Source organism: Cucumis sativus, chromosome 6 (assembly GCF_000004075.3).
Source record: "Cucumis sativus cultivar 9930 chromosome 6, Cucumber_9930_V3, whole genome shotgun sequence".
NCBI classification, from domain to species: Eukaryota; Viridiplantae; Streptophyta; class Magnoliopsida; order Cucurbitales; family Cucurbitaceae; genus Cucumis; species Cucumis sativus.
The window spans coordinates 8,705,403-8,721,878 of NC_026660.2; the positions used below are offsets into that span (position 1 = coordinate 8,705,403).

The 16,476-nt window shown below is 33.1% G+C and overlaps 2 protein-coding genes across 2 annotated transcripts; both read left to right on the plus strand.

The window, feature by feature from the left end:
- The first annotated feature begins 2,282 nt into the window (after positions 1–2,282).
- On the plus strand, positions 2,283–4,161 carry LOC101210013 (putative F-box/FBD/LRR-repeat protein At4g03220). Its single transcript, XM_004139997.2, has 3 exons — positions 2,283–3,452; positions 3,537–3,719; positions 3,809–4,161. Exons 1-3 carry the CDS (start codon positions 2,451–2,453, stop codon positions 4,112–4,114), a joined length of 1,491 nt encoding a protein of 496 aa, XP_004140045.1. The 5' UTR covers positions 2,283–2,450; the 3' UTR covers positions 4,115–4,161.
- Positions 4,162–11,906: 7,745 nt separating this feature from the next.
- On the plus strand, positions 11,907–13,710 carry LOC101207409 (metacaspase-5). The gene is made up of 2 exons (XM_004139907.3): positions 11,907–12,415; positions 12,546–13,710. The coding sequence occupies exons 1-2, from the start codon at positions 12,070–12,072 to the stop codon at positions 13,463–13,465; spliced, it is 1,266 nt and encodes a 421-aa protein (XP_004139955.1). The 5' UTR covers positions 11,907–12,069; the 3' UTR covers positions 13,466–13,710.
- The last annotated feature ends 2,766 nt before the right edge of the window (positions 13,711–16,476 follow it).

Consider the following 16,476-nt stretch of genomic DNA (forward strand, 5'->3'; position numbering starts at 1 on the left):
CTTATGCTAAAACGCCTTGGCATTGGCAGGCTTCTCGCTTAGCAAGCCCTTCCAACCTTCCTTACCTTGGCTTAAATGTCTGCTTCTTAGAAGATGAGATTTAAAACTATCAGTCTACAAAACTCAGTGAGGTCTTAAGAAAATCTTTTGACAATACCTTTACAAATATCATTCAATATGAGATAGAAATATTATTTCGCATAGTACATCATTTCACATAACATACATTAGTTACCAAACATTTCTTTTGCCGAGGATCCCAAATTGTTCTCTATGCTAGGTCACATAACTTCGCATTTAGACTACTGTAACAACAACATCTGAGAGCAAATAGATTCATCTTTGTTGTTCAGGCTGCTAAGTTTAATATGCTCCTTTCAACATATTAACTAATATCTCATCACTGTATAGCCACGTACACCCCACGATGGTTATTACTATTTATGTGCACATAAAAGTTTACTTATTTAAAAGGAAGTAATTAATGGTTTAAACACCATTTTATAATAATAATACATTGAAACACAATAAACATCCTTTAGAACATAAGCATTTTTCATATAAATTTCGTTTAGAAAACTTTTAAACTGAAATAATGGATTCAAATCATCAAATAATTAAAAGAAAACTGGAAATCTTTTGAACACTTTAAAGAAAAACACTCAAAAACTTAGCCTTAAACCCAAAATTCTTCTCTTCTTATTCTCACATAGTAATTAAGCAGCACTTTTGCTCTCAAGTCATTTAGAAACAATGTCTTAAATGCCCCTACTAAGTGAAACAATTGAATCTTAAATATAATTATTCAAGAAACCACAAATACCCTATAATTAAAATCAATCTGCCAATACACAATGAATAACTATCATTGTCAAAGCTCCACATAATTTCTACCGCCGTTTCATATCTTCTTCAAATTGTGCGAGTTTAGGCATAAACGAAATGTTGTATATATATTTGTCATTATTATAAGGGAGGTTGCTCCAATCTTGTCAAGCAACAAAATAGCGAATTTAGTTAAGATTTACCAATTTTAGATGTTGTTTGCAAAATATCTTGTTTCATCTTTTGAGCTATGCATATGAATTATTATATACTAGAGAATGATACTATATCTTGATGACCATTTTTTTTTATCCTTTTGTGTGTCCAAAATCTGTCGTCTATAACATACATCATTCATACTCGACATATACTATATTTGGAAAATCTTAATTCTATTAGTTACATTATAAAGTTTGGTTAGTTAAACAACTTTAATTATGATTGAATGACACTATTAAGGAAATTGTTTTTATTGTTAGTTTTGCAACAAATACATCTAAATGTTAAGTCCTTTGTATTAGAAAAATATATGTTTATATGAGCAAATAAATATTAATATTTGAATACGTAATCTTGTTATAAAACAGATAATTTATCACACTATTTAAAAGCATAAATTACAATGTAATTGTGTCAGCAACATATGTTATACATTCTGTCAAATATTGTGGAAGTAATTTGAAAAGAATAATATTGTCACGTAGTATGGACAAATACATAGTAAATCTACACAAAATCAACGTAATCGAACCTGGTCAATTTAATCCATAAATAGAATTTTGTTAAATAAAGAAAAAAAAAATAAAAAATAAAACAAATGGAACAAATTAAATATATTCAAATTGATACTTTTCTTAAACAAATATTTTTAGGTAGATTAATGAGATATATTTATTTACTAACCATAAAAATATTTGTAAGGAGCTCAACCAAATATTTTGGATTAAATCAAATTTATTAATTGTTTTTGTTAATAAATAAATAAATTTGAAAATGGTCAAAAACAAATTAAAACTAAAAAAATAATTTTCTATATGAAAGCAAATGGGTTGTTATGAAAAAAATAGGGAAACCAATAAAATTTCAATTACAAGATTTTTAATAAAAGAAGTGAATAATTTTAAAAAAGTTTAAAAGGTAGTTCTAAAATTTTGAATTTATGTTTTGATAGGATATAATGGTTGAAAAGAATTTAAAATGGATATAAAATGTAAATTGAAATTTAGATAAGAATAAATATTATATAGAAGTTGATGAAATGGTGAATGCTACAAATAGGGTTAAATGGAGTTTGTTATCCAATATTTTGCATTGTGGCTGTTATGTCTAAGAAAAGGAAAAAAAGTAGGGGAGGATGGGAATTTCAAAACTCAAACATCTACTTCCACTGGTATATATATAGAGAGAAAGAAGTTGGAAAAGAAGTTGGAAAGGAAGTTGGAAGAAGTGTGGAATTATTAGGAATGTGACGAGTGAAAGAAAAATAACGAACTGAAACCACATCCTCGATTGGCTGAGATTCAGTAATGCTTTGAAAAGTTCAAACCCTACAAATCTTACTCCTCCACTCCCTCCTTAATTAATCAAATTAATAACTAATTAACCCAATTCCAATTCCAATTCCCATGGAGACCAGATCCGCCCGAAGACGGAGGCTCTCTATTACCAACTCCCATCTCCACAATGATACCTCCCTCGCCCTTGCCGTCGACTACATCAGCCACCTCCCCGACGCCCTCCTCCACCACATCCTCTCTTCACTCCCCATCAAAACCGCTGCCCAATCCGCCACTCTCTCCTCCCGTTGGCGCTTTCTCTGGTTTACTCTCCCCGACCTCGACTTCTCAACAACCTCTTCTATTTCCGACCTGATCATCACTCGCATTCTCAACTCCCGACCCCACCATTCCAACGTCCGCCTCCTCCGCTTCTCCGCCACTTTAACCTTCTCCCGTCTCAACGCCCTCTTCCGCACCGCCATTCGCCACCAAATTCAACAACTCCACCTCCACGTCGCCACCAACGATTACTTCAACTTCCCCCGCTGTGTAATCTCCAGTGATTCCTTGAGAGTTTTCAATCTCCGATCCACCCATCCCGGTTTCCGTCTCCCTCCCCCTTCCCTCATGGTAAGTGGCTTCCGATCCTTGAATTCCCTGTCCCTGGCTCGTATGGTGTTTCATGATCGACCCTCATTGGTGGACTTGTTCACCGAAACGTCTTTCCCTGTTCTTAAGAAACTCAATTTAGAGAGGTGTTTTGGGCTTGAGCATTTGAGTGTTAAGTGTCCTGTTCTCGAGGATTTTAGTCTCCAGTTGTGTTTCCAGCTTCAGGGGTTTGATGTTTTCGGAGCCAAATTACAGAGTATCAAAGTTTCTAATTGTTTTGATGCTTACACTACTCTTACTTGGGTTAAAATTGTTGCTCCCAATCTCAATACTCTGCATTGGATTTACAATGCTTTAACTGATGAAATTAATATCCATAATTTTACGTCTACTCTCAATCAAGCGTCTCTGAGTCTACTTCCTCAACATTTTGTTACCAACAAACTTCACTCTGTTTCAGCTCTTCTCTCTGCTATTTCCCCTGCTCATTCTTTAGCGCTTGATAGTTTGTGCGTTGATGTAAGTTCCATTTTGTTCATCTATTATACTTCTTCAGTTTGTTCTTTATTAAAATATTTTATTCAATTCAAATATGGATTGCAGATTGTATCAAGCCCTACTTACTTCGCACATTATTTCCCTCCATTGAACAATGTAAACTGTTTGGAACTGAGTACAGCCTTCCGAAAGCAGAATGGTCCAGGGTTAGCTAATATATTCAGATCCTGTTCTCTTCTTCATACGCTTACTATCAAAATCGTCGACGGTGGCAACATTGGAAGGAAGGTAATAATTAATATTATTATTCATTAATTAAGTTCAAACATAATTATCATTTGTCGTTCATTGTTTTTCTTATTATTGTTTGTGTTTAGGATTGGCGTAGGGATAAATGGGAAAGGAGTGCATCGGAGGAAGAACAATTTTGGGAAACCCAAATTGAGCCACTCGAATCTTTTCTTCTTCATCTTAAGATTGTGAAAATTGAAGGGTTTATGGACTGCTTGAGTGAGGTCAGCCTCACTCGATTTTTGCTAAAGCATGGCTCTGCATTGCAACAACTCACTCTCTTGACCACGAAAACAAAACATAGAGATTCTCTTATTAGACGACGAGAAATTAAGTCTCAAATCATGGCTTTCCCTCGTGCTTCTTCTCTTGTTAAACTTCAATATTGTTGACAACCACACATTTGTTTTAACATGTTCATGACCTTTATAAAAAAAAAAAAAAAAAAAAAAAAACTCACAATTTTATTCATTCTTTTCTTTACGTCTATATTGAATGACTTTCATTTCTTTTGAGTACTTACAGAATCATTTCAAACCAGTCTTTTAACTTAGTTCTTGGTGGACCATTCAATTTGACGGGGAACTTAATTAAGACATTGACTAAAATGATTGAACACGACACACAAATTCAAAAGCTTTATGGAAGCCACATGATTGATAACATAGTCCATGAGTTTGTTAAAAGTCCCATTCTCAGAAATCTTTTATCTCCAAAGGACCAATTGATTTAACTGAGACTCTTCCAATTGGTTTAATAGTTTGACTTTGCGGGCAGATCTCGGGCATAATCCTTCTCATTCTATTGGAACAGATTGACCTACTTCAAAAGGTCTCCTCTACCCGGGTGAATTGGGACCTCCGATTGGTGAACCAGTCCTATGAGTGGGTTGAGACCACCTTTAAGTAGGCCTGCCCCAGGCCCGAAGGTTGGAGTTTACGGCCTCTGCCTCCTTTGATTCACATCCTTCCTCCCACGAATACAAAAGGACTTGGGAGTGAAAATGAGTTCTATCCTATACATTTTTTTCATTAGTTCTTTTGCTTGTCTTTTAATTAGATAGGGAAAACCGAGAAACTATGATTTTGCTTCTTCCATTGTTGGACAACGTTTTTCAAACACCAAAGGAGGAATAGTACTGGTGGTTTCCTTTAGGCTAATTTCCCAATTTATCACATAGTGGCTTCGAATTGTGTGAAGGAAAGTTTGCAAAAAAAAAAAACAAAAACAAAAAATTTATAATAATAGAGTTCATGTCACCTAATTACAAAAATAACAAATTTAAAACTCGATTACGTTTGAATTACTGTCATCGGAGAAAATCACCATATGACATTAGGTTTTTAGAAGCTTTCGTTACATCCTTCTGAAGCTCAACTTGATCTACCTTGTCGGAATGATCTATGTGAAGAAACCCTTTTCCTGTATACGAAGTTGAATTGCAGGGCATTGTTCTTGAATCCCTTGCCTGCTCGATACCAATAAAGCCCTACAAAATCATATCATAAAAGATCTATAAATATAAGAAAACGAATTAATTAAAAAAGCACTTATTTAGAAAGTGTACCTGCATATGTACGTTGGGACAACGAGCTTGCATTCTTGTTCTTATTGGACATACACAAGATTAACCAGATGTGATTTCAGAAGTGGATGTATGGGGAAATCCATGAATAATGTTCCTATCAAGAGGCAAAAATTCAAAACATGCCACGGAAGGGAAATGAGGGTATGTAAGTAAGAGACTTGATTTGGATTACGCAAGGGGTTTAGATTAGTACTAAAGTGGCACTCTGAAGAAGCATAGGTGAAAGAAACGATAGGGGGAGGGAATTAGTACTCTAAAGTTGGTATGTATTGTGACACACAGGTACCTGTCGCATGTCACAAACAACATCAATATAATATGCTTTTGGTCACAACGTCCTAATTGTATTATATCTCCCCAACTTTCTTTTCTAGACTCATAGTCCATAAAATCAGCAAGCAATGGATCAGGTTTGAGAATGATGATCACAGATTGTTTGACCAATGGGTCAGAGATTTGAAGGTCATTCATATAGGGTTCCTGCATGTTCTGATATCATTGCCCAAAAGCTTCTGTGCATTTCCTTTGCCTTTATCCAATCCTTCAATAAATTGGTTCATCACAGCCATCACAAGGGAAGTAAAATTAAGTAATCTTCTCTTCATATCTTCTTTGGACATGTTAATTGTTAATTAGGCATTCCAACATCACACTTTTTAATTTTTATGCTTGTTTATGATATATATTTAATAATTTATTCAAGTTATTCCACAGGAATTAGCACCAAATTAATGACTAAACTAATTTAACCTATTGTTGTATATATTTTTAAGTGCTAACTTTACACACACGTTACTCAAGATTTTTTTCTAATTACCTTTCAATTAATACGATTTTCTTTTCCAGTTTAACATAGGAAGCATTTTTCTGTTTATTTTTTGTTCTTCTGATGCATCCATGGTTATATTTTAAGCATATAGGTGTTAAGGGGTTATTTGAAAAAAGGATATATTTTAAAAAAGAATTAGGAAAAAGGGGTGATATGAAAAGTATTTAGGAAAATGGGGTGGAAATTTTGGCAAGGGAAACTCTTTTTTTTTTTTTTTTAATTTAACTGTATTCTCTCTCCGTTAATTGCGTTTATTCTTTCTTTTTTTTATATATATCTTTCCATTATTTCTCTCTCTCTACCCCGTTATTTCTTTTTCCTTTTATATCTTTCCAGTGTTACTTAATAACTTTTATTTTATTTATTTATTATTGTTATTTTTTGTTTTAAATAAATCCAGCCTTTTCTTTTCTATTTTTCTACTATTACTTAATAAATTCTTAATTATTATTCGTTGTTTCAACCTAATTTTCAAAATCAATACTCAACATTCTCGGTTGATCATTTTATCAATACTCTCATGATGTCAACATCGACGAGATTCGACTTCTTTCCGACTAACCATGACACGTTAAACATGGAGGAATATATTCGACTTCTTTCCGACTAACCATGACACGTTAAACATAGAGGAATATCAAACCTCACAATTTCATATAAGATGGGACAATCAACAAATATAAGAGATCGTGATGATCGTGGACACTACGTGAATATCTTATTTGAATTTAATAAGTAATATTTAATCAGTATTTTATTCAAATCTTATTTGAATTAATATCTCTTCGGTATCTTATAGATTTATATTGATATAATTAATTAAATCATATTTAATTAATATTTATAGATTTATATTGATATAATTAATTAAATTATATTTATATTAATATTTCATTCAAATCCGAAGAAATATTTCTTTAATATCTTATAGATTTATACTAATATAATTATTTCATTCAAATCTTATTTAAATGAATATCTCTCTAATATTTTATAGATTTAATTAATTAAAACTAAACTATTAATTAATTCTTCAACTAATTAATAGCTAAATTAAACATCTTATATTTAACTTAAATTAAATTTGAATCATATTCAAATATAAGTTTATGTCATAACCAATAATTTTAATATCAATCCAATTCACATTCACATTAAATTAATGTTTAAACTCATTCAAATATTTTCTCTATCATAAATTAATTTTGAATTATACCCAAAATTAAATTTATAGAATAAAGTTTGATAAACTTTATATTATAATGTATCACTATACATTATACTAATTCTCAAAATAAATTTTAAATTTTAAATTACAACCAATATAAATAAATCTCATTACCCTTTACGAACTAGGAAGGGGATCTAATAGAGCTAGAGATAAGAAACTATGACAATCTGAGATTAATGGGCTAAAGAGGTATTTTAAAAAATAGCAAAATAAATTAAAATATTTACAAGGTATAACAAAATTTTGAATTCTATCACTAATAGTTTTCTATCACTATAGCATATCAATGACAGAATTTGTTATAGATTGTAGGTATTTTGTAAAATTTGCTCTTTTTAAAAATTCTTTTTGGCTAAACTCATTAACCACATTAATCAATATTCGTTAACTGTGTGTACATTTTACTAAAGACTGATAGTTAAACTCTTTTCATTGTAGATATATTTATGTATCCATGGATATAGACCAATAATAGTAAGTCAGTCCTTCACGAGTGTTCGTAACACTAGCTGGATCAATTTACCTTTTTGCCCCCAGGTTACCTCTAATCCTTAAATATCAATGCTTCTCTAATGAACAACTTGTTTATGGTCCTACCATTAAACATAAACCTTTATCGTGCTATAGAGAATGTATGACCCTTTGTTCAACTTTGGATACACCATTTAAGGGACACTCATCTACTTACCCTAAAATAGGGAATGAGTGAATTTCATCTTGTGTAATTATGTTTCCAGCTCTCCACTCGGTTTTGTCCTCAAAATGATAAGCTTATTAAGTTGGCGATCTGGCCACTCTCACCCGTACAAATCAAAGGACAATCCCTCGCGAATAGGAGTTCATAATACACGTAGGATTAAGACTAAGTTACCTATGTTATTCTAGTGAAATAGAAACCTAACTAGTTAACAGAGTTATATCTAGTGGTTATTATTTCGTAGTCCGATCTTATGTAATCTTATTGCATATGATACTCTCACTCACATATCAACTACATGAACGCATTGGATAATTGAGTTTGTATCAAATACAAAGTGAGTCGCATCCATAGTATCACCAAGATAAGGTATCTAACATTATCCCTATACTAGAAACCCTTTAAACTGATCTCTAACATTGATCTTTGTGTGTCTCTACATACCGTTCAAGACTCACTAACAGAGCTTAAGATGTTAGTTTATTGAATTTGGGTTATTAAGACAAAACTAATAATATAGTCAATAACAATTATTACAATAATAACACTTTATTAATAAATGTAAATGAATTATATTTTAAATCTACGAGTTTTTGGACATAAATCGCAACAGATTGGATTATATGTTTATGGATTGTTATGATTGATGTTGCATGTCATGTTTATGTTGACTTCTACATTGTTCTTCGTGTATGTTAATTTTTGCTATTAGAATGTGTACCTACATGATTATTGAATGGTAGTTAAAAAATAGTTTAAAAAGGGAGAACGTTGTAAGGTTTGCAAAATTCTAAAAACAAACTAGCTAATACATTTTTTTTCTAAAAATAAGCATATTAATTCATCCATGTATTCATTGTTTTCAATCCAGGTGAGGGCTAAAAGCACTTATGATCCATTAGACTACAGACTACGAGCTCTCCACCACTACTTTTCAAAACCCTATTTTATTTCATTTTCTTTGAATGTTGAAAGACGGAAAAGTCCTCCAAAGATGCATAAAGGATGGGCAGCCTGGCTACGCCTGCCGACACTCGCCCAATAAGTTTCATATTTTGGTGTTGTTTTTTCTCCCCTCTTTTATTACTGAAAAATAATACACTAATAAGTTGTAATTCCACTTTTCAACTTCTAAAGTAAAAGTTTAAGTATTTTAACTTTTAAACTTATACACTGCTACGAATTGTATTGATTATACAGTACGAGGGACCATTGTTATTGTTATTATGGAAAGTTTGATCATGGAACTTCAACTACCACCCTGCTTTGAACAGTATTCATAATTTACCTTTAAAAATATGTTGAAACGTTTGATTTGCAAAAAGACATTGTAAGAATGTGTCTAAAACTTACCAAGCACCAAAACAAAATGTTGAAATATTATTATAATCAATGTTTGGATGCAGATTATTATAGTCTATTTTGATAATCTACATTTGAAGTGCATACTACTATAATTAGTGTTATTATAAGCTGTGTTTGGAGTGCGCATTATTATAACCTTATTTTTTCACATACATGAAATACACATTTTTCTTAAATTGATTTTATTAAATAATTTTAATTATGTTATTCATTTAATAAATTTAGCCTCAACAAATATTGTTCACTATTCTTTTTCTTTTTCATGCATATATATATATGGTACATGAAATAAAAAGATGTTTTCAAATAATTTTATTTCATCTATTAATTGGGATGTTCATTTCATAAATTTAGCTTTAATCTTACTTTTCAACTACTATGTTTTTTTCATACATATATGATACAGAAAAAAGCTTTGGACTTACAAAATTCACATCATGAATTAAGCTTCCATTTTACTTTTTCACTAATTTTTGTTTTGATGCATATATATTTTTCATGAAATACAAAATTTTTCTTCAAATTATTTTCATTAAATTGTTAAATGACTTCTACACGGTAGCCGTCCTCGGTTTTACGTTGTACATTTAACCATTCTGCAATAGCCTTCAATTCGTCCTTCACAAATTTTATTGCATTTCGAATGATGTGTCGACAGAAGAGAGGGGTTATAATGTAATATCATGGCTTCTTATAATCAAATATTTTTAAGTTGGTAATCATTAAAGTTTATTGAAAAAAATGTTCATTTTGAAAGGTGTATAGATTAAAATAGAATAAATTCAACGTTTTGAGCAAAAATAAGATTTGAATCGATTAATTAATGTAACAATTAAATTTAAAGTTTATCGATATTTAAAATTGAAAATTTTAAAATGCACGTAGTTAGATAAAGAATTAGAGAGTTCAATCAGGGTTATATTTTGTAAATAGTTTGAATATTTTGTTATTTTTAAAAATGTCTCATATTATTTTTTGAAAAGTCAAGATATAATTTAGTGTGTTTGGATTGTATTTTCAAGTGATTAAATTAAAAAATAAATTATTTTGAGAAAAGTTCATGTGTTTGACAACTACCTAAAATAGATTTTTAAAAACTAATTTTATAGTACAAGTTAATTAATCTACCAAATTTGTATCAAACACTTAGACGAACAACTTCGATTATCCTTACCAACCCATCTCTAACAATTGTCTCCATCAACTCTCATCGGCCAACATTCGATTACCATCTCAAACAACCATCATTAGTAAACCTCCAACAACTGTTCTTCAGATCGTCACCAACCATTTTTTTGTCTACCGTTTTTCCACACCTTCTTTTGGCTAACCTCTGACAACTGCTTTTTCACAATTGTAACTAGCCAAACTTCGAATTGGTCATTTTCTCGTGATTGCCACAAGACAACTATCGACCACCATCAACTATTGTCTGCGAACCTCTCGTCACCATTTTTCAAGCTACTACTTTTTTGTGAACTGCTAATAATCAACTTTCATATACTATTTTTCCGCAACCGTTGTTGGCTGACCTCTGACAATTTCTATTCAACAACCATTGTTGATCAATTGTTTGACGTTGCTACTAGCTAACCTTCGTCAGCTGCTTTTGGACAATCGTGTTGCATAACTTTTTTCGAACGTTTTCAATGACTGTTGCTGACCAACTTTTGTCGATCATTGTTCGATGATAGTTGTCGGTAAACTTTCGTCGACCATTTTTCGATGACCCTTGCTGGATAGCTTTCATCAACTATTTTCAATGACTATTGCTGGTGGACTTTCATCTACAATTTTTTGAATATAATAGTTGTTGGCCAGTTATCAAAGATAGTTTGTGGTGATTGTTGGTTGTCGACTTTTGTAGATCTTTGTTCGTGATCGTTGTCGACCAACTTTTGTAGATTGTTTTTCAGTTATCGTTGACGGTGAACTTGTGTTGACCAATTTGGTAACTGTTGTCGACCAACTTTCATTGATGTCCAACTATCGGTAATAATTTTCAGTGACCATTGTCGATTGTTATTCGGTGACCATTGTCGATCAACTTTCTTTTATCGTTTTTCGTGGTCATTGCCTGTCAAATTTTGTCGATCATTTTTCAACGACTGTTTTTCGATAACTGTTTATGGTTCACTTTCATCTATAGTTTTTCTTTATTGCTATTGGCAAACTACCAACAACCGTTTTTCGAGTAATATTCACTGTTTGACTTGCAAAGATGTTGTTGCCAACCTCTGATTATCATTTTACAATGATTATTCTCGGTTACCTCCAACCGCCAGACTCGATTATCATTATCGAACTCATATCAAAATCTCCACCAACAAATTATTTTATTGTAATTTGAAACTATATAAAAAATACATTTAGAAAAAAAAATTACAAAGGCAGTGTTTTTTCTTATAAAGAATGTTTAAAAGAAATAGTTTTGTTTGGAAAGCATTATTATTCTTAGGCCATACCAAATAAGCCTACGAGGTAGACCGGTTCCGCGGACATGTGTACACTAACTCGATGATTGAAGAAGCGGCCGAGGAGTGAGTGGCCAAACACAAAGTCAAGAAAAAAGAAGTTTATAAGAATTTTATCCCATCCCATCTTCAAAGAAAAGTCTCTGAATCGAGTTGTAAGAAAATGGGGAAGAAGGCTGTTCTAATCGGATGCAATTACCCGGGAACTAAGGCAGAACTCAGAGGTTGTATCAACGACGTTAAACGGATGCGTCAATGTCTGATCGAGCGTTATGGTTTCTCGGAGGACGATATCGAAATCCTGATTGATACCGATGAATCCTATACCCAACCCACGGGCAAGAATATCCGCTCCGCCCTTGCTCGTCTAGTCAGATCCGCCGATCCAGGCGACTTTCTCTTTGTTCACTACAGTGGTCACGGCACCCGTCTCCCTGCCGAGACCGGCGAGGATGACGACACCGGCTACGACGAATGTATTGTTCCCTCCGATATGAACCTCATCACTGGTCTGTCTATGTTTTCCCTCTACTTTCATGTTTATTAATTCCCTAAATTCAACGCATCCATCTTAATTATATCCGAATTTCCGAATTCTGCGGTGCGAATTTTGAATCTGATTTGTGGATGCGTTTGCAGATGATGATTTCAGGCAGTTGGTGGATCAGGTTCCGGAAGGATGCCGATTAACAATTGTATCGGACTCTTGTCATAGCGGTGGTCTTATTGACGATGCGGAGGAGCAAATAGGAGAGAGCACAAACACCAAGCAAAAAGAAGAAGGGGGCAGCTCTCACTTCGGTTTCAGGAGCTTTCTTCATCAAACCGTTGAAGGTGCTTTAGAATCACGTGGGATTCACGTTCCCTCAGCATTTCAACACCACCGCCATGATCGTCCCTCTGACGGGGACGAATCTCAAGAGAGAGAGTTGGAGCTTTCATATGGAGAGCGAGTCAATGTGAAAAGCAGATCTTTACCTCTATCCACTCTTATAGACATTCTCAAGCAGAAAACAGGGAAAGATGACATTGATGTGGGGAAACTGAGGCCAACCCTCTTTGATATTTTTGGAGAAGATTCAAGCCCCAAGGTGAAGAAGTTTATGAAGGTGATCATGGAAAAACTCCAGGGTGATGAAAATGGACAGTCTGGAGGAGGATTCTTGGGAATGGTTGGGAATTTGGCACAAGAATTTCTCAAACAAAAGCTGGATGAGAAGGATGAGGAATATGTGAAACCTGCTTTGAAAACTGAAGTGGGGAGTAAAACAGAAGCATATGCTGGAACATCCAAGCGAGAACTTCCAGATGGTGGAATCCTCATCAGTGGGTGCCAGACAGACCAAACATCTGCTGATGCTACGCCTTCAGGAAATGCCAATGCTGCATATGGGGCTCTCAGCAATGCAATTCAGACCATACTTAGTGAATGTGATGGACAAATTACCAACCACGAGCTTGTTATGACGGCTCGGAAAAAGCTGAAAAGCCAAGGTTTCACTCAGAAACCTGGCCTCTATTGCAGTGATCATCATGCGGATGCTCCCTTCGTTTGCTGATTTTTTTGTTGAACTACTTCTTCTGTTGTGTGTGTGCTTGGCTTGGCTGCTTATTATGCTTGCCTTTTCAAATGATTTTGGGTTGCACTCTACATTGTGTAATAAAAGCTTGAAACCTTTATCAAAATTTTAACTTATTTTTTCTTTCGTTTTTCCTTGTGAGGAGGATTATCAAGTGATGTTGAAAAATGATGGTTCCTCAACTTTTACATGTTGAATGAGTATATACTGGATATTATGCCCAATGAGCAATCTTGTGCAGGACATAAAAAATAATAGTATGAATCCTGTTCCGGGACAAATAGAACATTTTTAGTTAACTAGTACTTACAAAGCTTTTTCTATATCATGATCTATTACATTAATCTTTGAATTCTTTTTGATCTATTACATTAATCTTTGAATTCTTTTTTTTTTTCTTTTTAGATTCTCTTTGAAAATTTAGAGAAAAAATAATTGAAGAAAAAGAGGTTTACTTTGTCCATCTCGGCCATCTTGGTCACACACAGAAGGCAAAGATAACCTTTAAAGAGGTTATCTTCTCATCTTTTTGCCACATAGCAAGCTTTGTACATGTCCATACTAACCTCTTTAGAGATTTTTCTTCTTCCTTTGGCCGCCTACCAAAGCCAAAACGCAAATAACATGTGGACTTAGCCAAAATTTTCTTTTCTACTTAACTTTTCTAAACTCTTAAACCACAACTACTCAACCTTCCTTCTTTTCACCTACAAAGACACACTTACCATAACACTTCTCAAGCTTTTGAGAAAATCCAAATTCCTTAAAGTTTGAGGTTTACATGTTATGTACCAATCAACCTTATATCTTTGATGAAAAATTTGTTGCAATTTATGTCATAAAGCTCGTAGATAGTAGATATAATTCATTGACCGTTATATATTAATAAAATGTTATTATTAATATTTCAATACTTGTTATTGGTTATATTATTAACTTTGTCTTAATAACCTATATCCAGCTTATGTTGTTTGACGAGTCTTGAACAATATGTAAAGATATAAAGGGATCAATGTTTGAGATCAACTTAAAGGGTCCATAGTATAGGGATTAGGTTGGGTACCTTATCCTGGTAACACTATAGATATGACTCACTTTGTATTTGATATAAACACAATGATCCAACGCGTTCATGTAGGTGACATGCAAGTGAGGGTATCTTATGCAATAAGTTTGCATAAGACTATACTACAAAATAGTAACCACTAGATATAGTTCCCTTAACTAGTTGAGTTTCTATCTCATTTGGATGACCTAGGTAAACTTAGTCTTAATCCTAAGTCTATTGTGAACTCTTGTTTGTGAGAGGTTGTCCTTTGATTTTTACGGGTGAGAGTGATTAGATTTTTGATTCAATATGCTTATCATTTTGGGGACAAGATCGAGTGGGCAGTTGAGAACATAATCATACAAGATGAAGTTCACTTCTTCCTTACTTTGGGGTAAATAGATGAGTGTTATATTAAATGGTGTCTCTAGGACTTGAAGAAAGACCATACCCTTTTTATGGCACGAGAGTGGTTTCTATTTATTAGAGGAGTACTGATATTTAAGGATGTTGAAGAAAACAGATTTTGAAACCTAAGCCATTTGCCTATATGCGAATTCTCTCAGAGATTCTCTCAAAAGATTTTCCCATTCGAATTAGTTCTCACAAACCAATCCCATCTCACATGATAGGAATGTTTCCAATGGGTGTGTCCTCAATTTGGAGTTTTAGTAGATTCTGAGGCATCAAATTACGTGATTTTTTTCTTTCTCTAATGTATAATTTTAAAGCATGTTTAGTCTCAATTAAAAAATTGTTTATATAATTATTGGCAATGTATGGTACTTTAAGTTTTCAATTAAATTGATCTAAGGTCTTTGTAAAATCTTTCGTTGTGAAAGACTTTCATCCCTTTAAAAAAAATGCAACTAGGCATTTTAGACATTGAAGACACGTTGACCTCAGCGCCTATCCACATTATGCCAGATTGGTCACAACCCTTTGAACTAATGTATGATGCTAGTGGTGTGGTGGTAGGGACTACGTGGTTGCTCATGGTAGTAACGAGAAGGCGTTAAGACTTAGGTTTCTATGTATATAAGTATAATTAGTTTTACGAGTTAAGTCATTCTCCATGCACTACTACAAAAACAACACTTTTGATATAAAAATTGTCAAGTAAAATGATAAAACGTCAAGAATAACAAAAAGTGGAAAAATGCATAATTGTTTTTTTAAAAAATAAGGGTCAACTAGAAGAATAACAATTTTTAAATTGCGATTTTGGAAAGTAACAAAATCTGTTTTTTCTTTAAAAAATGGCAAATGGCAAAAAAAATAAGAAAAAATAAGAATTTGAAAACCCCAATAATACCCCTACTTACATGAATTACACCCTATTTTCTCAAGTAAAATAGAAAAAAAATTACACTTTCATAACCTTTTCTTCTTCCAATTTCAAGAATCCTTGATTGCACCACATACACCATCTCCATTTACAAAAATAGAGATTTATTAACAACAGTGAAAGAGATGATCAACACACCATTTGGAGTAGTCGATGTTGTTGATAGTTGACCGACTGTTTATACGATTAATCCTACGACCAGGAGCCTTGGAATTGAATTTTCAGAAGTCCCAACAATCACCGGATCAAACCAAACCCAGTATGCTATCAGCTTTGTGCTGAATTCAGGAAAGGAAAACGATAATGAAGTTGATTCTAAGGCTGCATCATCAATGCTTCCATGGTGTTCTAAGACAATGTTGTGCTGCAATTTTGATTGGAAGGACGCTGAACTGCAAATAAGAGCATTGAAAGATCTGATTGGACTACACAAGCCATCCATTGTGCTGATCTTTGGCTCCAAGATCAGCAGTTCTGATGCGGATGAGGTTGTGCGAGAGTTTGCTTTCAATGGTTTCTACTGTAGAAAGCACGACGGCAACAATGGTGTTAATAAAAGAAGATAAAAATGAAAGAAATTTAAGAATGAAAAAC